Consider the following 21,662-nt stretch of genomic DNA (forward strand, 5'->3'; position numbering starts at 1 on the left):
AAAAATAAGGACCTACTGATATATACTATCTTTAATAAAGCAAAGCTTTTTGCACTACTACTGTATTTTTTAAATCATGCGTTATTTCTTTTGCTACCCATATAAATCTCATACCTGTATCCCCATCTGGTATGCCTCACAGCTGATGAATGGGTAGGAACATGTGCCTCGAGATGGATGGGGAGTGATGGGTCAATGGTGGATTTGGAAAACTCCCTCACCAACCTTGGTCTGTGTCTCATTGAATTTTGTTTCCTACTTGATGTGTTTTTAAAACCCTCTCTTGATGTCCTTAATTACTGACTTCCAATGGAGTCCAATTACATGAAAATTTATGGATTTTGAAGTTTGTACTTATATTTCAGAGACCAATTGCAAACCTGAGCATTAATCTACAGTAGAAGCCATGAGGGCAACGTATTAGCAAATGTATTATATACCACAGAGTACTGATTGGAATAGCCTGTAAGATTTGTTAAACAGAAATTTATACATGGGGCAAAGTCAAATATAGACTAATCCAAATTAAAATGTTATGGTAAATAAAAAAATAAGCAGTAAAACACATAAGACTTTGCTACAACATACGGGTGTATCTATAAATTCAGCTTTGAAGATTTCAGAAATTTTCATCTCTGAACAGTAAACCAGTCTTTAAAATTAAAGAGGGTAGTAAAATATCATGAAGCTTTACAATTTTCTAATATTGATTATACAGTATTACAATTTGATATACTTTTAAAGATCTTTAATATCAGCTTTCATTCTTAATCATCATGCTTTTTCATTGAATAGAAACAGAGTTCTAGTTTGATTAACAAGAGTAACATTTCCAGTAGATTTAATCTTCTTGAATCACCCTGGCATTCAATAGCACATAGGGACTACTGAGAAAATACAGGTAACATCTGTTAATTCATATCAAGGCTTTGTTGTTATAAATACAAAGCAGAATTATCTAAGTCAGGGTAGTAGCATTTTTACTATTTGCAACAGCTTAGAAAGCAAACTTTTATTTAAGCATTATGATTTCTGGTACAGATGCATCTTTGTACATTTTAATGTTCCATGTCTAACACCAGAGATAATTTTAAACACCAAACATATCCCCCTCCCATTTTGTTCAGCCTACTAATTCACGAAGATCCATTGAACTGCTTTATTTCTATCCAAGGCTTATGTGTAAATTCTGCATTTCCAGCATTACTTCAAGGAATCTGTAGTTGAACAGATCTCAAGTCAAAGAGCGCTATTGACTTGGAGTACTCTTTATAAAAAATTTGAAAAATTGGCCCTTAAAAAGCAAAAGCACCATAAACTGCTCGGTGCTACACAGAAACAACATTTATTGATTTTGGTATGAAAAAATGTTCCAATTGCTTGATTTCCAAGCAAGCAGGTTTAATAACATAGAAACACTAAAAATGTTTCCTTTATAAATACAAAAGGAACAAAACACTCATAATCAAAAACATAGCCAAGGATTAGAATGACACATCTATAAGACTTGCTGGTCTCAACAGCTGAAATCCCACAGCATTTGAGGTGACTGAACATACTCTCTCAGGAACTTGCATTTAATATCCATGAAGCAATATCCATGTCTATTTTGTTACTAATGTACTACATATAAATGTTTCACATGACTGTATTTAGGCTCCCCATATTTGCTTACTGCAGCAAAATCACCCAATGCCTTCTACACCATGTAAAAAAGAACTGTATATTAATTAGGAAGAAACACAGATGAAGTCACAATATTGCTAAATTTAGCTTAATCATCACATGCATTGTTGTCACAGGACATTGCAGAGTGGAAGGGCCCATGTTTGAATTAATATAAAGTTTACATTTGAGCCAGCATATTTCACAGTAAGAAATGGCAGCTATTTTGTGCAGTAATTTGAAATCACATTTCACCGTTTCTACCAAATTTCTCTGTTAAAATTACCATAAAGCGCACCAATCTCCTAACTGATTAAGTTCCTAGATGTCAAAACTGCATCTGATCTCTGTGAAAAGCCTGGAATCAACTGTGTTCTTAATTGTCAACATTTTGTTTATATACTTAAACAGATGTCCAACGACTGCCACCAATTGCTATGGGTTGCCTTTAAACAAAGGAGCAAGAATGGGTTTGCCAAAAAATTACACAACTGTCAAAAGTAACTTGTTGACAAATCAGCAAATACACTCACCCATAGATGAAAAGGTAATGTGCTAACCACAGCAAATTGCCACTTCAATTCATTGTGGAATTATATGCAGATCCAATGTGATAAAAATTGTTCAATATTTTTAAGTGAAAATATCCCATTAAATGTTCTATCAGTTTCAACATCTTAAAGTTTGAGTTTAATCTGTCATTCAGTTGTTGCAAAATGTGCCAATTAGAAACGACACATTCAATAATTGTTTTAAAATTTGTTACAGCACACAAATGAAAAAAGTTTAGGCAATGAAGTCTTTTAGTTAAGTAAATCTAGAGGAAATTCTAATGAGGACGAAATCCTTGTCTGTGGGGAATTTTAGGTGATACTTGGAGAAAAACTATGTTGCATGTAAACCTATTTGAGTTGTTTTTATAAATGCTGTAGAGTCTCATACAGTAAAATGTTTCTACATGCGCTTCAGTTTCACAGCAAAAGTGAAATAGAATATCTAAACACAGAAGAGAGTGTTCATGCAATATATCTAAAACTCTGTTATAATAATGCATACAATTGAAAATTATACTATGATTACATCTAGGGCTTTCTGCAACTACGAGGTGGATATGAAAAATATGGCCCCTTGTATCATTTACTAGAAAGCAACCACCACCACCTCTATTGGGTATATTTTTGCGTTTTTTCTTCTTCATTCCTCTTAATCAACTTTGCTGCTTATTCTTGGCAAAACTGGTAAAAACGAAGTTGTAGTCATTAAACTGGGCAATCTGGCGATCAAGACGCTTAAAACCTTCAATCTTCTGGGCTGAAGAAAACACGGTGCGACATTTTGAGCTCTAGAAGAAAGGAAAGGCACTAAAATCTTGGAAAAAACTAATCAAACATTTAAAGTCAGCTTTGTAAATATTCCAATGTGTAGAAATAACTATCTTCAGCTATACAAGTGTGCTCTGGCGCTTTAAGCATTATTATAGCATGTACTGTCCTACATGTATATGAACTCAGGTTTGTGAGCTGAGTGACAAGAACCACAGTTGGTAGGAATAATTATTTGAAAGAGAAGAAGAGAATGAATGTGTGAGAATAAGCTGAGAAATGTTTCACGATAATTTTGAGATTGATAAAATTATGCAGAAGAAAAAAATAGAGTAGCAAATAAACCGATTTGAAAGGGGCAATTGTTATTTTCACAATGGTGAAAGATGAAAGGAATAACTTTAAAATGACATTAATATAGATTTAACTAGATTTAACTAAACTCAGGAATTATAGAAACCCTGGAAAACCAGTACAAAATAATGTATCTAACAGATTAACCCTATTAAGAACTCAATAAGAATTGAGCATGTTTCCTGGCTTCCCAAAGCTACAGAATATATTTGTTAGAAATACAAGAAACATAGATCAACCAGATTAATAAACAAGTAGAATATAAGGTTATGTGCACTTGACTACTTATTAAATTTATATTCGGCAATCTTCTGGATATGTAAAACGGAGATGATCCCTTTCACAAATCAGTTGCATAAAGAAGATCAGCAACTTATGGTTTTACAAGAATGATTCAAAATAAGAAAATTACATTAAGTAACTTTAAAATCAGCAATTACTACTACACCAGAATTCAGTGTTTATGCAGCTATTGTTGATTTCTGAGAAACTGGTTATGGTGGAAGCAACCTACTATTCCACAGAACAGTTCTAGTTCCATAAACCATCTATCTTAAGAATATGTACAATAACTGAGAATACATATGCCTCTAACTTTTACATTTCTGAATTTCTAGAAGTCACATAACATTTACCATATAAATTTATAAGAATTGCATTAAAAGAGATAGCAATAGCCATTGAAACGTATGCCAATTAATCCTGTTATGATGAAATTCAAATACTTTCCCTTAATTGATAAAGAAGTTAGCCAATTGGAGGATGGGTGATTCCCCTTCTTAATTATTACAGATTCAGTTATTTGTTTACTTCCATATGGATAGGCACTGGTTATGATTTCTATTCCCAAACTAAACACAATTATTCAATTATGTAACTTATGAGTTTTTTTAAAAGCATATCTAAAAGATCTGTCCCATATTCACAAAGTAAAAGATATTTTACCTGATTAACAAAGAGAGTTGTCACAAATTTTCCTGGCTTAAAAATGTCAATGACCTTCCTAGTTAGGTCATCGTAGGATGTTTGACTTATGTTTGTTTCAAAACTAACATATGAGAACTCTGGTTCTGGAGTGATGTGAATAGTCCAGTAAGTTCCCTGGAGAGGAGCAAAATAAATAATCTATATTAGTATTTTTAATGTAGTTACATTATTTCTGCAAATACTCAATGGAATTTAGAGGAAAAAAAAATCATACTCACATCTGTTTTCATCCCATTCATTGAATACCCACAAGGATTGAACATTGTAGCATCAATGACAGAACCTGGTATCAGGTCACGAATTCCACTCACCTATAAAATAAAGAAGGTTCATACTGATGAATGTTATTTCTGAGGATTCATATTATGTCTACCACAGTTATTTTTCATCCAAATCATTTTCTTCTCTCAGATAATGAGGTCCCATCTGAGACCAACCTTACTGTTGTTTTACAGAGTCATGAAGACCTGGCTCTTTATTAAGGTGGTTGAAGGCCCTTCTGAATAGTGTGCCCATTTTTTTTTGTTATTGCCCAGTTTTACCATTTTTTGCTCTTTTAAAAAAAATGTTATTTGGTTTTATTGCTACTTTTTGTTTTTGTCAGAGATATTTCATTATTAAATCTTTAATGAAACATTAAATATTGTTCCAGCTAATATTCTCAAGTTAAGCGTTGACCACTGTTTTCCTTGAAGTACACTGTATTTTGTTAATTTTGAATTGCATAAACCATGTTTATATAATATGTATATGGTAGTAAAGTGAAAGAAACGTAAGAAAAAGTAACTAGCTGTTAACTAGGTGATAAAATCCCACCTAAGGTCTTTTCTATATTTATAGATGTAACACTTCTCAAAGCAAAACAAAAGTAACTAAACATCTGACATGAAGGATTAATTGCCCCAGAGCTACAGCTTTGGAATAGTTAGAATTGTAGTATTGAGAATTCAATACTTCTGTATTTTACTAGATTTTAAAAAAAACCAAACTGAACTAGAAACTAATGCTTAAAAAAATACCAGCTTTGATAGTGTAGAGCTGAAATAAGAGCACTGCTTAGTTAGAAGATTAGACCCATTCGCTGCTTTAATCCAATTGCTTTATTTAGTTTTAGGTTAAACTATGACTTACAGAGTTTTGTGTAATGATTAAAGTATCAGTAAAAACTGGAAGCCTGGGAATTCTAGTCTTGCCTTTGGCACAAAGCCAGCTGAGTGACGAGGATAGGCACTCTTTCATAGAAAGAGAAGGAATGGAAAACCCCTTCTAGGCAATTGCTAAGAGTCAACGTTGACTTGAAGCTACCCTCCCTCTCACAAAAAAACTCGTAATTATGTTTTAGGCCATGAATTAGTCAAGAAAATACTTTAGCATGCTGAAAGAACTCCTAATTTGGAATATATTCAAATTTGGATTATCTAACTCTATCTTTATGGAGCCAAGAGGCAGATCGTATAGGTAGTCCTCGGCTTAAGACCACAAATGAGCCCAAAATTTCTGTTGTTAAATAAAACAGTTGTTAAGTGAGTTTTGCCTTCATTTTATGATCTTTCTTGCTGCAGTTGTTAAATTAGTAACATGATTGTTAAGTGAACCCGGCTTCCCCATTGTCTTTGGTTATCTAAAGGTCACAAAAGGTAATCACATGATTCTGGGACACTGCAACCGTCATAAATACGAACCAGTTGTCAAGCATCCTAATTATGTTCACGTGACCATAGAGATGCTGCAATGGTCATAAATGTGAAAAATAGTCAGAAGTCACTTTTGTCAATGCTGTTGAACTTCAAATGATCACTAAACAAATGGTTGTAAATCAAAGACTATCTGTATCAACTTTCCAAAAGATTGTTTATTGATCAAATTTATATAGCTAGCCATCTCATAAAAAGTGACATGGATGGTATAACCACAACAAAGATATAAAACAATAAACAAGTCAACAAAGTCATTACTTAAAGGATATGGTATTCAAAGATTAGATTAGAAAGGGATCCACCTCAAAATCTTCGTGAACCTATACATAGAACTGACTTGTTAGAAATGCCTGAAAATGAATGGCTGTGCAGACAAAAAGCTCGATTATTCACAGACTTAATCTATTTTAATTCCATAATTCAAGACTTACACGAGTGACATCATTTGCAGTAACACCATCTTTCATGTAGAACTGGTCCATAACTGCTGGATCAAGCTCGCTCATCAGAATTTCCAGTGTTTGATCTGGCTGATTGATTACTCGACTCTCTGGGAAATCCAGAGTGTACAAATACCTGTTTTAAAAAATGCATTTCAGAAAAAAACATTCTAAACTGGTGTAACAGATTTATACTGCTCCAAAAGTTACACCGATAGAAGCAAACTTACCAGCAGTCAGAATTCATACGGCCCATGCAGTATGCTGCTCCATCTGTGGCAGATAAATAAAATGAAAAGTGGTCACATAAAAAAAACTTTCTCTTATATCGTAATTCCTGGATTAAATCTGATTATATGAACATACAGATCTATATAGCATCCTGTAACTCATAAAGAAATCGTGGAAGACTGTACAATACAAATAAATGCTTTTAATGAATTGTTTTCTGGCTTTAGATATTTACTGTTACATCTTTTTTGTCAAGAAGAGGAAAGAGAAAAGGAATGGATTGTGCACTTGGAAGAAAAAGTATGTTGTGAAATAAAAACTATAGCTATACCATACTTATCGGTATCAAAGTAATTTACTATAGTTACTATATTATAATAAGTAGCCCATAGTTTCTTGTACAGTATTTTCTTCTAAAGCAGGAAATGTGCTTTGGGTCTGGTGTAGGTATATTTACTCAGCCTCTCAGTGGTTCCTTAAAGAAGTTATACCTTTCCTTGAGTAAATACCGAAGCCATGTTAGGGTTTTTCTTAATATGGTACAGAACAATATTTTGTACATTAAAACAATTGTTTTATTGTACAAAAATCCTCTTCTTTACTTTAATGCTAATTCCATACTTGTTTCTATTTTCCTACTTATCTTATTCAACTGCCTTCCTATTAGTTACATTTACAACTATTTCTTTCATTTAATCTAAAAATGTCCATGCTTGTGGCTCAATCTTTATGGTTTAGAGCACTATGTTTTCTCATTTTAACTCTTTCTTAGCTCTTTAAACCTTTCCTTTCTTCCCAGGTTTTTAGTTTTTGTAGCCAATCCCAATCTATTCACATGGGAACTTCTTCTCACTCCTCTGTAGATTGCAAACAGGCTTTTCTTTCCCTCCCAGCCCTCTGTTTCTGGAACTGGTTTGAAGTGCTCTGCACCTGGGCTGCTGCACACAATGGGCTTACTTTGGTTTGCAGACTTGCTTGGTTTTGTAGACACTGGTCAGGCGCCCTCCTCTCTCAGCAGGTCCTTCAGCTCCAATAATTACTTTATCTTTTGCTGTCTGGACACTGTTGCTTAGGTGCTTACCTTTGGGTTGTTGGTTTCTTTTTCCCAGTCTCTTGCTGTCTTCCTGATTTGACTCCTTTGACACACCCATACCCATGCTCATTTTGGGTTAGTTTTAGGAAACATTCTCCAATTAAAGAGGGGATAGGTCTGTTTTAACACTCCTTTTCAGATAGCACCTGGAATCCCAGGTGGGAAATGTCTACTCAGTCTTGGTGGTGAGCTCAATCTTTCACACCACACATCCCATGAAAACAGTCTTTGAGTTAACCAGGCAATGCACTCTGTCACTACCTCTTACACTCAAGTAAATAGTTATGTGAACCCAGCTTCTTTAAGGAACCAACAGGTACACAGCATGCTCATGTTGGATCCAAAGCACCTGTTGCCACTTCAGATCCAAATAATGCACACCTCTATTTTTTAACTTAACAACCATTTTCTATATTACTAGGTAGAAGGATCTACAGTATTTCAACAAAATGCATGCTACACAACTATTAGCGTATACATCTATTACATATATCATGTCAAAAGCAAGGTCTGACTGTGTATTAAATCAAGCTTCAGTTAGAAATGGCGTTTTCATTCTTACTATCATAAACTAGTTATAGCAACAATACTACATCACTGTTGCAGAACAGTTGTAAAACTCTTCATGGATAATTGTTTTGAAAAAGTTAAATAAAATGCTGTACTTGATAGAGCAACCTTCTGCTTTATTATTTTTACTTATTATCTTTCAATCATTTAGCCATGAAATCATGACTAATTTGAACAGTCTCCTACACATAAACATTCTGAATAGCCAGATTTTATTTACAATATTGTAAACTGAAGAGATATTACTACATTTATATTTATTGAAGAGATATTAATATATTTACTTACTTGGAAATATTTCATTAAGGAACTCTACTTCTTCCTGGAAATTCCTATGTGGGTACTCTTGGTGGGAAGGCTTCATGAAATTTTTACGTGAATAAAAGAAGCTCTGAGGGGAACAAGAGTTCAAATAAAATAAGTATGTTTTCCACAATTTAATTCTTATACAAAAAGAAATTATCTACTACATAAGGCTTTACCACTGTATACATATATAGACATGCATGTATCTATATATATATAAAAGCGAAATACCACTCACGCATCATCACAAAATCTCCAGAACCGCAAAGCCTACAAACTTGAAATTTGGCACGTATGTTCCTCTTGGCTTTTAGGTGCTCACTAACAAAGGATTTTTCGAAATGACATCCAGAACATTAGTATTTCCTATATTATTATTAACACGCTCTGATGCTAAGGAGTTGTTCTCTCCCTCCACACCTGAAAAAAAATCTGTTCCAACTGCTAAGCCACAACCAGGCTTCCCTTCTTGCTGTCTCCCCTTCTTGCTCACACAGCAAATACTATTTCAATTTCCAAAGTGCCCTGAACTCTCTCACACACTGATAGGACACTAGCCAGATGAATACCAATGGATGCTGGTAGGCAGAGGCACAATTTTTCCCGTTATTTTCATCCCCCAAAACTTGCCCGATCATATAGTTTCATAGTAAAGTATGGGTACCCTGCTAGTCCTTAGATATATGAATGCAGTAATCTCTTAGAAATTCATAAAGAATATAATTTGCTATATAAAAGATACCTGCATGGAGTATAAGTATTTAAAAAGTGGCATCGTTAGAATAACATTTATTTTCAACTGGACAAAATTTTTCAACTATATACTATTTTTATCTTTCAATGCTCTTATGCTTTTAAGATTATCTGAAGTCTCACATATTACTCCCCATCCCCAATATTCCTGGTGTTACAAATAAGCTAAAGAGACAAAAATACAAGTTCTGCTTGGTACATCAGTGTGATTTATATTTTACTTAAAACCAGAAAAGGTAGAGGACTGGTATGGTTATGCATATTTGTATGGTAAATAACTCTGAAATAGCAACAGTTTTTATATTTTCTTCCTTCAAATAGGGATAATCTATTTTGTGATTATAAAGCTTTAAAATGATTGGTCCATGACATATTTGTACAATGAAAAACAGAATTGATATTTAAGAACATAATGAATATATATCAGCATTTTTTCAACTGGATTTTTTTAGTCAGGAAGTACTTAAGAATATGAACAATGTTCTTAAAGCATTTGCTTGCAAGTTTCAGGAGGAGTATAGAAAAGGAGAATCAAGAACTTTAGTTAAAGATATGCCAATTAGCTTAAGATCTTTCCTTCTCCTCCTAACCATTTTGCAAGCCTCATACTGAAGCCTCCAATATCATCAGCTGAATATCCCCCACCTTAAGCTGGTATCATTTAAAGCCAGCCTATCTGAGGCAGGATCCTTATTTCATCTTTACTATGAATATAGATTATCTGATTAAGCCTGTGCTGCCACTTAGAAGTTGGTATCTCATGTCTTACAAGTATGGTATCTTTTTATTCAGCATCTTCAAGAAAACGTTACTTTCTCCTCTTGTTGCCCCCAACTCAAATCTAACAAAAAACCTGAATCTCCACTTCATCTTTATGAAGATGAGCTATCTCAGATAACCTTTGATAGACATATTAGTCAAAAGTCATACTGTGGAGGAGTGCATTTTATAAGTCAGAAGTGGGGTAAAATAAGTTTAAAAACTTTCAAAAAATATTGGGCAAATTGATAATTTGTCACCAATAAACTTATTACCAATATTGATTTTGTACTGTATGTCATCCTAAAAGCAGGAATGTTTGTGGGCTTTGTGTTAAGACACTCGCCAATCCAAGATCCCAGAAACATTGATACTCCACTGAAAGGTGTTTAAGTGTATTTCTGCATAAACTTTTGATGACTGAAAGAGGTTGCATCTCCAGCAACCTTCAGATGACCATACAAGAGTGGAGACAAGATTAATACATAGTGCAAGAAAGACAAGAGTATGAATGAGATATGAAAATCCCAGAAATATTAGGGAATTAATCTGAAAAACATTTCTTACATATTGTATAATAATAAATTGCTATTAGATGCTCAGCATTTTCTACTGATATATTTTGTAAACATTTACAAAAAACAAGTTAATATACTATTTAAAATATAACTGATATTTAGCAACTTGGAAGACTTCTCAGAATATTGTTTTCTTTTTTTCTTTTCTTTTCTTACCTGAATGGAGTCAAACCCACAGTACTCTCTAGCAAGCTCTAACAGGGGAACCAGTGCCTGCAGTAAGAGGGTGGTACCACATGTCTTCAAAATGAAACGTCTCTTGGAGACAAACATGCTACTCTCACTGAAAAACACAAAGATATAATCAATATATTTCATATCTGAATGGATTTTGGAAATTCTAAATCTATTTGATAGCAGTCCCTTAAAACTTCTTTAAGCGCTTAGGAATTAGAGACATAAAATCTTGGCTTAGTCAATATAGATCTCTTCTGTTCCTTCAGAATTCTGTAGATATGAAAAGGCTCATCTCATACACAGCTCATCTACTTTAAATCAAGTAGATTTGATTTAAATCTAGCAATACAACTACTCTTTGTATAAATGGTGCAACATGAGATATTCCTTTCCATTGTTTTCTAGAGTAAGAAGTTCCTGCAGGCTTTGATGCTTTCATCAAAATAACAAAAGTAGCACAGTGCTGTTGTGATACAAACTGCCCACTTTATGATATGCAAAATGCATGCAACACATAAAAAAGGTCAAACTTGCATTATGCTACAGTGATATTGCTTTCATCATTTGTCCCTTTTCATCCCTCCACACCCAACTGGGCAACTCTGATTAGACAGATAAGTCTTACGTAATCCTGAGGTAAGGAAATATGTCATAATGCATTAAAACAGATTTCAAATACAGATATTGTGGTAAATGTTAGAATCAGAATGGTGATTAATGGTTAGAGTATTAAACCATGTTTGAATCCTTAATCATGGAACTCTTTGGATAACTTAGGCTATTAATTCAACTGAATCTATTTGATAACACGGTTACTGAGATAACATTAAGGAGAGTCCCATGTAATCCACCTTGAACTATTTGGAGGAGCAGCAGGTTATAAACACTTTTTCAAGAGGCAACTGGACTTTCTGTTTTTTCTTTAAAGACTTTCATTTCTCATCCAAGAAGCTTCTTCAGCTCAGACCGGGTGGTGGGGAATGGAAGGATTTATACTCCTTGCAGATAGCTGGTCATTTGCATTCTTTTACAGAGTGGTTGAGGCCACCTGGAGGATTATCTGTGTCCTCAAGATCACCTGTGTGGTGCAAATGGGTGTGGAACCTTCTTGGAACTGTGAAAGGACTGTGTTGTACTTTAGACTGGAGATCGAGGATGTCTGTGTTGTAGTCTGGAGATAGATGATGTCATATCCCTTCCCTTATGCTGAGAGAGGGCTGTTCAATTTTGACATATATGGTCCCTTTGACCCCTCTTTCAAACCAGTGGCCCCCTCTGTCCAAAATGTGGACTTTGTGTCATCAAAAGTAGCCTTTGACTTTTAAATGCAGATCAACTGAACTGAAGAAGCTTCTTGGATGAGAAGCAAAATGTCTTCAAAGAAAAACCAGAAAGTCCAGTTGCCTCTTGAAAAAGCACCTTTGGGACAACCATGACCTGGATGACTGAGAATCTCCATAGACATTTCATTGTATCTAGCATTACAACAAATAATAAACTGGTTTCAATCTTAAGTTCTGTAATTCTATCACATTCTTAGCTTGCTTAACCATCATATGAACCTAGTATCAATTATTGATCAAGGTGCTGTAGATTATTACATAGCAATATTTAACAATAAATTCCTCTTGCTGAATTTTACTCAGTTCTGATATCTTTCACTTTTTCATGCAATTGTTTAGGGAAACATCCAATTTTCTTCATTGCTAGAATACATAATGATTATTTTCATTACATGCTACCTGAATAGGTATAGCTGACAAACTTCAAACTGCATGAATATTTAAAACATTCAGACAATACAACGCAAGTTCAAAGAAATAAAATTGAGATGTGGATATGTTGTACTTACAGTGATGTTAGTATTCTTTCAAAATATTAATAAGTAATATGATACATTAACATCTTCATTTTAAAATGAACATTTAATACTGATTATATTAATATTTTAATAAAACAACATAGAAAACTCTATTATAATGCTGAAATGAAAGTCTTTTTTGACTATGCAGATGCAGTTTGAAAAAAATGATCATTAAGTATTTGTCCACAAGTTAAAAATAAGGTGTTTTTAGACCGCCCTTCCCAATTGTGAAAAGTATCTACCATATCACATACAATATAATCAACAGTTAAGAAAGCATTTTTTAAAACTCTGATCTATATTATAAGGGAGTCTAATGAAGTGATTCTAGCTATGTGATAGGACTACACAAAAAAAGAACATTTTCTATTGCAAATGTCTATGGAGATTCTCAATCATCCAAGTCATGGTTATTCCAAAAGTGCAACTGGACTTTTTGGAGAGTTTTCTTGAAAATGTTTTGTTTTTCATCCAAGAAGTTTCTTCAGTTCTTTGAAGAGAACCGAAAAAGCTCCTTGCATGAGAAACAAAATGTTTTCAAGGAAAAAAACTAAGGAAGTCCAGTCGCCTTTTGAAAAGCACCTTTGTGACATTTTCTATTACAGTTTGATACTGAAAATTCATTCTCAATCCCATTTTCCAAAACAAGAACACTGACAAAAACTGAGAATATTTAAAAATTGTGGTTGTACATTGAGGGATACATTTACACTGTTTGGGAGTCTGTAAAAATTAGGTTTTACTGTAGTCTGAGAGCTATTCAGAGAATGACCTTTCTTTCTGCCAAATAGGTAAGCCTCCAATAGTGGAATAGTTTCAAAAGGGCGTATCCTGTAGTTCTTAGTTGTCAGACAAGTTTCTAACAACAAAAAAGCAGTTTCTGAAATAGCCAGTTTTAAGCCATATAGAATTTGAAAACTCAGTGCAAATGCCTTAAAATGTACTGCTAACTAGCACAGATCTTTCACTGTCACCAAACTTTTCCAGAACAGTTTGAACCTCAGTCCTCAAGGACCAGAAAATTGAATCCAATAATTCAACACTGTATTGTTCCTCATCTAGATCACTATTGAATTCATTCAGGGTTCAATAGTATTGTTCTTTAGAAATGGATGATAAAGTCAACAGTCCCACTTTAAATCGGAGTCCCACCTACCTCAATTATCATCTAGATTTTGTGGGACAAAATGAAAACCTATGGGACATTGTACAGTGGTTAGTAGTTCCGCAGCACCACATTTTTTGACATTTTCTGAACATAAGGGCTAGGGGATCCCCAAGACACATTACAATCAGAAAGTTCAGATAAAGTCAGTGTTAAATGTTACTAGAAGTTGCACAGAAATCTAGGTAAAATACTCAGGCCATATTTCTCCAGAACAAAAGCCTATATCAATTTCCACCATGAGTTATCCTTAAGACAACCATCTTAACCTCTGTATATCCTTGCCAAAAGCTGTTTAAAAATGGGTGTGGACAGTATTAACCAGATGTGTCAGAAGCTGCAGCGTTACTCTTTTTCAGCCACTTTCTCCATAAACTGAAAAAATTAGTTTCCTTAAAACTGCATAGCATACCATGCTATGATCTCTTCAATAATGTTTTCAACTACCTACTTGAGGCAGGGGAACACTTCCCATCAACATGGAAGTATTAATTAACATAATGGGATCAATGACATCCTAGCCAGTTAGTCAGGAAGGCTAACTGAGCAACTGGTATTTCCTCAGGGCCATTGTAACTTCAAGCAGTCACTAAATGAATGTTGTTAAATTGAAGACTACCTGTACATTGCACATCACTTTATACTTTTGTAGCAAGTAAATTAATATTTATGTAAAAGTGTAATACATTAAAAACAAGACTATGCATTGTGTACAGGAATTGTATTTACTTACCTGAGTACATAAGCTTCCTGCTTGTCAGTTTTTGTCACACTTATGATCAAACAATGCACATTCTCCAGAAGTTTGTCCCACTCAAACCTGCCAAAAGGAATACAATAAGGTATTAAGTGAATTTCATCATTTTTTTAAATAAGAGGGCATGCTGTACTACATTTCAATATCAAAAAAGGAAACTTAACTGAATGTGCAAACTTTTGTACAATATCTATAATGTAGCTTAATTAAATAATATAATTATCAACCTCATTACTTATTTAAAAATTTATGTTTAAAAATAACATAAAAATATACCAACAATGACAACATGTGGAAAGTCAGAAATTACTATTTGAATTTGTAAACTAACTTGAATTTTATAGATTCTTGGCAATTTATATTACCAACTTCTTGGAAACCATTTTATTCTTGTGAAATTGTGAAATACTGCATATTTCCTTTAACCCAAATTTAATGCCTAATTTTGACCCTGTCCAATGCCCCTTGATACTAGTATACAAGTGTCAAAGCTTTAGGCACTGGTAATAAATCTAAACTGTTATAAAGTTTGATGTCACCACCGTAGTTCGTGACATCAAAGGAGAAAAATGATTTATTTAAATTTATTTAAGTTTATTTAAATTTAAAACTTATATAGTGTAGACCAGGGCAGTTAAACTAGTGGCCCACAAGCCAGATGCATCACAAATGTCACATGATGCAGAGCGTTTGAAACCTGTGTTATAGACTACAAAATATAAAGACATTACAGTATTCAGATAAACACATATTACTTAAATTTTGAATATTTTATCAATAATATTATGACATTGCACTAGTTAGATCATATTGCTCAAACTATCTGGACCAGTCACTCTTTCTCTGCCAATCCACCTAATAGGATTGCTGTTGTGAGGGAAATAGGAAGAGGAAAGGGTATTAGGTACTACTTGAGTTATTTATAAAAACAACTTGCTGCCTTCAGTTATTTATAAAATTAATAAAGGGATATAAATAAAAATATGTATCCCAGATAACCTGGAATAATTCTTATTTCCTCAGAATTAGGTGAAAAAAACCCTATGTAATTCTCGTGAATACTTTCAAACCCCTAGAACCATTCCATGCACATATGCCAAGCCTGTTAAACTTCAGTTAGCCAAATACCTGTCATTGTCTTAAGATAGAACTGAAGATAAACTAAGTTGTCAGACAGAATACTAATCCTTTGACTGATTTTATAGGATTAAACTGTACAGAACAACTCTACTTCCTAGTGGTTGTACACAGAAAAGCAACAAAGTTCTCTTACACAAAAGGCCACATATTGTTGCAAAGGTCTGTATATTTCCTCCCTGTGTTAAGTAAGCTCACCTTACTCTTCTAGAGGTGTGCAAAAACTAGAAAATGGGTTTTGTTTAATATACCAAACACGTTATGGCTTAATGTTCATCTGACTCTTCAAGGTGGGTCATAGTCTGGCTGAACTGAATCACAGAATACTTTCATTATTTGGATTTGGTCTGTGCATGAAATATTTTGCACACCCTTATGCTCCTCCTCTAAATAATGACCAACTCATAGGAAATTACAACCCTATCTATATTTTCTTGGCAGGCACTACAGTACTATTTAAAGGTGTAGATAATTTGGCTGACTCAATAGCTTCAGTCATTATAATCTTACAGGAGAGCTGTGTGTTTTCAAAACTGACTGCTAAAGCACATTCTTGCTTTGGCAGTTGCGCCTTGCAAAACAAGGAGATATCATTCACGCTTCTTAAATTTCCTCGGGAAACAATAGAGATAACACCTAATTTCTCAAATTAAGCAATTTACAATCCATACCAGGTTCTTAAAAAAATAAGGGCACAATGTATTATGCGGAAAACTACTGGATTAGTGTCAAACTGCCCAGCAATATGAAATCATAGCCATTTCATTGCTGCCAAATTAACAAATTCCAGCAATATTCATCACTTGCCATCCTGGAGGGCCGTAGATTCTAACTCTAGAAGAGAATGTAAAGGAAAATGTATACATTATGTCTAACCAAGATTGGATATATCTATCATGCATCTCTGAAAGTTAGGACATCTGTTCATAGCACTATGACAAGGGTGCTTGTTATTCTTATGTTCAGTGGAAACGATTATATGGTTGCAGCCTATCTTTAAAAGGACTGAGTAGTATATAACATTTTTGTTTTGACATATTTCTTGTCATGTACATATCAGAAACACTTCAGAACAATTTCAGCATGTCACATCTGCATGTGCCAAGAACTTTTGGCCAGCTACCAATTGATTTCTAGATACAATTTAAAATGTTGACTTTGACCTGCAAATCTTTTTATGGATTGGCATTTAGGTATCTGCTTACTTTAACCCGAACAGACCCATCTGGTAAGATTATAAAGGGAAAACTGCTCTTATTCCCCATTCCCCTTGCAGAAGGGAACTAAAATGAAAGGTGTTGCTATTTAGTAGTGCCAGTCCTGTGGAACAATCTCCCAATGGAGATCAAAATGGCTTCCTCCTTCATGGATTCAGAATAGTGAAAGCAAAAATGTTCTACTCAGTTTCATATTTACCTTATTTTTATCTTGACTTATTGGATGTCATGTTTTTCTTTCCTTTGTTTTATAAGCCCACACAAATTTGGAAGCAAATACAAATACTATAATACTGAATGTAGTAAATCAATTTATGAAGAGTAGCCATATTTTGTGTGATTTATACAAAGTAAAATTTTCTTAGTTCAAGAGAGGTGAGGATATCCAGGAAAGTTCAGGCAATCGATGTGTTCAAAGAAAAGATATTCGATATGGAGTTCTTTGTGATCTCTGAGCTTGGTTATTTGCTTGCAGACATTTTATTAGTCAACTAGTTAACATGATCAGAGCTTGACTGGGTCACAGGGAATTTTATTTCTCGCTAGCATTATGTTTGGATCAACTTATAAATGTGTTTCAGAAGGCCTTCACACTACCACAGTAATATCTGCAAAGTTGGGAGAGTAAATATGGCAAAACCCCACACGATGGAAAGCTTTGTCCTTATAAAGATGGGAATATTGAATTACAGAGTCATGCTCTGTTTTACTGTAATTTTACTAAGACATTTATAATGAGCTAATTAAAACACCTTCTACTTTCAGGTTGGACAAACAAATTCTATGTACAGTGTCTTTTGGCATATAATAGATTCCAGGGAAACTCTTGCTGTCAAAAAGTAGCAGATAGAATTCATGTATTGATGACAGTAGTCTAAACACGAGTACAGATTTTTACTGTATATGCTATAGTTTATTTTACATTATATAATTTCTTTTATGTCACTTGGGTCTATGACCCATCATAAATTTAAGTAATTCCTATAGTAGCATTTGGGGTATTATTGAAAGTATCAAAGTAGGTGCTGACATACTTCATGAATGATTGTTTCTAGGGAAACACACAGTTGCCATCTATAGAAAAATACATGGATAAATTCAGAATAACATTTAATAATTAAACATTTACCAGAACAATTGAATGGCACACTGGTATTTAACATTCCTTGCTGTTTGGTCAAGATCATAGGTGATATGCTTCAGTAATTCCTCAGCCTAGCTGACCACATAAAAAAATAATTTCAAGGACAAATTTGGACAAGGGAAAAGCACTTGTACCATGATATGAATATTGTGTAGGAAAGAGAATATAAAAATAATTGGACATTCAGTCTAGGCAGTTTCTTATATTTTGCTATTTATAGATTTGGCATTACAAAATGAACAGTACAAATCACAAACCAGTTTGTCATATCAGGTGAAACAACTGATTCAGTTAAGAATTGATCTGCACAAAATATATTACAAAATCATTAAATCTGAAATAGATTAATTCAAACAATACAGAACTGTCATGTAAAACTCAATTATGCTACTACATATTTGGTATACATAGGCATAATGTAGTTTGAAGTCAGAAATATACAAACCCAATTATTACTGATTATATTTTTGCACAGTAGGCAAATTAGTTCATAATGCAACTCTTATCTAATGAAATTTGACATGGCCTTCTAAAATGACATTTTGTTTTCAGAAAAAAGCTGAAGTTAAAGTGCACTAATTATTGCGAGAGCACTCCACATAATTTATTGGCAGAATAACTTCTGCAGTTCACTACTCTTTGCTAATAAAAATTACAAATGCATAGTTACATAAAGCTGAGAAGAGATACTCTTCCTATCCAAGCTGTCTATTATTTCTTTGATGTTCTTAGCACATTAGCAGTACATTATTGGGGGAGAATGAGAATAAACATACACACAAAGGGTACATTATTCCATATACCTTTAATTATTCTCTGCTAAATGTAGCTCATTCAAACACACACATAGACTAGGCATTGTAATTTTCAAATGTCTAAATTCTATTGAAGCAGATTCAAACTATTATTTTGTACGTGCAGCGCAAGTAAAATACTCGTACTATTAGTGTGCATTTAGGGTTGTAGAGAATGCAACCCTTCCCCCATGACTGTTGAGGAGTTGGCGCCTCCTCCACATTCCTGAAATGCCCACTAGATGACAGTCCCAGACCCAGCCCTTAAAGTAACACTAAAAAGTAATGCTTGATCTTATTAATGGAGGAGAGGCTTTTTCATCTGGAGTTTGAGACTGAACCCTGTTGTTGTTGTTTTTTTTTAAAAAAAAGGTTGCAAACAGAGTTAAACACAGGAGGGGTTTCTATCAATCCCACTGCATTGCCTGAATTCCAGAAGGGCAAATGCATACATAAAACCTCCCACTGCCTACAGGCATGCTCTTGCTTATCCTATAAGAGGCAAAGCAAAGCAATAAAACATAAATTACAATAAATACAAAAACATCCTTGGCAGCTTCCTCAACAGCCTACTTTTTTTTTCCTGTACTTGGAAGAGATTAGAAAAAGCAGAAGAAACTCCTCCGCTTCCTCGACACTTATGACAAAAGGTTTGTGGTCAAGAATCAGATAACTAAGCTGCATACAGTTTCAGAGAAAACGCACGAGTAGTCCAGTCCCTTTACAAGTCTACAGGCCAAGGACCCAATCCACATTTCAAGAACATGCTGCTGGTGCAGAGATGTCCGTGGGTGCCCTGTCCGCCCACTTGTGATGGCCAACGTGGTAGGGGTTCGTCGAGTCCTACCAACAAGGAATGTACAAGCCGTCTCCCCATTCGGTTCATATCAAACACTGCGAGAATCCCGGTGGCCTTCGACCTTCCTACGGGATCAAACACCTCCTTCTGCATAAGACGGGACTTCCGTTCACACTCCGTTGTTAAGGACCGCAAAGCCAAATAAGGTGACCCACTCGTGAAAGCCCGCCGTGCATCGGAAATAAATATACTTCGGGGGTAGGAATCGGCAATCGCCGAGGCCTCCTCTTTAATTTAAAAGGACAGGCACGAAAGGGTCACGTCCCGCCCTAGCAAGGTCACAACTCCGCCCTTCCCGATGTTAACTCCTCTTCTGTAAGTTTCCCTCAGAGAGCCCGGCCTACGGGGGAACTTAAAAAGGCCTGCAGTCAGCCGCCGCCGCACGCGGAGGCCGAGCCTGCATGCGCCAGGGGAACGTTAGCAGCCGTTACTTGAAGGGGCCGGCTTGCTCCCTCCCCCCGCAAGGCCGTCCCGGTGAAAGTCCCTCCCCTCCCTTCGGAGCAGGCGGGCCCCGACCCTCCCTCGCCTCGCGCAACATAACGCCGTCCTGAATGGAGCAGCCGCCATGCCCGCCCCCCTTCCCCGGCCATTAGCTTCGCTCGCTTCCCGCCCAGCGGTACGGCGTGACGGCCTCTCTTCACCAGGGCATGCGCGCCACCGGCCGGGCATATTCCAGCACTCGGCCAGCACCCCCTCCATGTTCTTCCAACCCTCCCGTTTCCCACCGGCTCTCCTGCCGGCTCCTAACTCACCTGGGAATGGTGCGGAGGTCGCCGGAGCCATTACTCTGGTGCGGCTCCTGCGGCGAGGGCTGTTGCCAGGCGAACCACACCTCCAGTAGCTTCTCAGTCCCTTCGAAGAAGTGTGCACCGTTCTCCTCCATCATGGTGAGACAACTCCGCAAAACCAACCACAGAAATTAAAATGACAGACACCCCCCCAACCAAAATCTGCTGCTGTCGCCGCCGCCCTCCTCACCTACACCAGCTACAGCTGATAGGACTGTTGCTTCTAGGCAGGGCCGCGGCGCCTTCGTGGGGTCCCAGCCCGTCCCAAGCAGGTTTTACCTTGGATGGGGCAGTAATCTTATATTAAGTTATAAGATAAAATACGTGTGTGTGTGTGTGCGGGCGCGCTCATATATAAAATATTTCAGTGAGCGGTTGCAGAAAAGGGTGGCGGGTTGGTAAGATCCTTTGGGGTAGGGGAAGGAGGGAAATGGAAGGCAAGAAGTGCGGAGTAGGCAAGCGTGCAGGCGATGCGGTGCGGTTCGGTTCCTTGTATTCCGTGTGTTCCCGTTACAGAGAAAAGCATTGAGCGAGCGCTAGCTAATGTCGCCGGCCATACTGTGGAAGCGAAGTGAGGGAAGCCACGCAGAGTTTTTATAACCGTACAGGTACAGGGGGTCTGCTGCTATTGGATTTCCGCTCGCTAGGTCCGCCCATTTCCTTCGCTGATAGGGCATTCGAACTGTCTGACAGACACTAGGAGCTCGTCCCAGCTTGTTGGTTGTTCCAGCTCGTGCGGTCTCCACCGAGGTGCGCTGTAGATGGCCCCGGCTGGCACATGCGAGGGCTTGAAACAAGCAAGCAAGAAAATAATCGGCAGAGAGTAGTTACGTTATTCTTTTTAGAAAGCCAACACAAGAAAACAAGGAATGCATGTGTAAGGGTAACATAATGCCCAAGAGATCTGTTTCTGAAAGAAGCTATGGCGGCTGGTTAAAATTTACTGTGAGAATTCCCAAAATCACGATTGTTGATGGGGTTTTCTGAAATTCAGTCACAGTGGAT

The 21,662-nt window shown here is 35.9% G+C and overlaps 1 protein-coding gene across 3 annotated transcripts; it reads right to left on the minus strand.

The window, feature by feature from the left end:
* Nucleotides 1–733: 733 nt before the first annotated feature.
* On the minus strand, nucleotides 734–21,225 carry AMD1 (adenosylmethionine decarboxylase 1). Of its 3 annotated transcripts, none has more exons than XM_087912898.1 (10): nucleotides 19,858–20,124; nucleotides 18,202–18,291; nucleotides 14,695–14,781; nucleotides 10,912–11,038; nucleotides 8,648–8,750; nucleotides 6,696–6,738; nucleotides 6,457–6,601; nucleotides 4,547–4,639; nucleotides 4,287–4,442; nucleotides 734–3,007 (listed from the first exon to the last, which is right to left on the minus strand). In XM_087912898.1, the coding sequence occupies exons 4-10, from the start codon at nucleotides 11,026–11,028 to the stop codon at nucleotides 2,873–2,875; spliced, it is 792 nt and encodes a 263-aa protein (XP_087769024.1). In that variant the 5' UTR covers nucleotides 11,029–11,038; nucleotides 14,695–14,781; nucleotides 18,202–18,291; nucleotides 19,858–20,124; the 3' UTR covers nucleotides 734–2,872. The 3 variants fall into 3 exon arrangements, with proteins under 3 accessions (XP_087769024.1, XP_087769013.1, XP_026582394.1); XM_087912887.1 differs by having other exon boundaries at nucleotides 18,202–18,287; nucleotides 19,584–20,079; XM_026726609.2 differs by lacking the exons at nucleotides 18,202–18,291; nucleotides 19,858–20,124 and adding an exon at nucleotides 20,622–21,225.
* Nucleotides 21,226–21,662: the final 437 nt, after the last annotated feature.

Source organism: Pseudonaja textilis, chromosome 1, assembly GCF_049901715.1.
Source record: "Pseudonaja textilis isolate UNSWEBS1 chromosome 1, rPseTex1.2, whole genome shotgun sequence".
Lineage (NCBI taxonomy): Eukaryota > Metazoa > Chordata > Lepidosauria > Squamata > Elapidae > Pseudonaja > Pseudonaja textilis.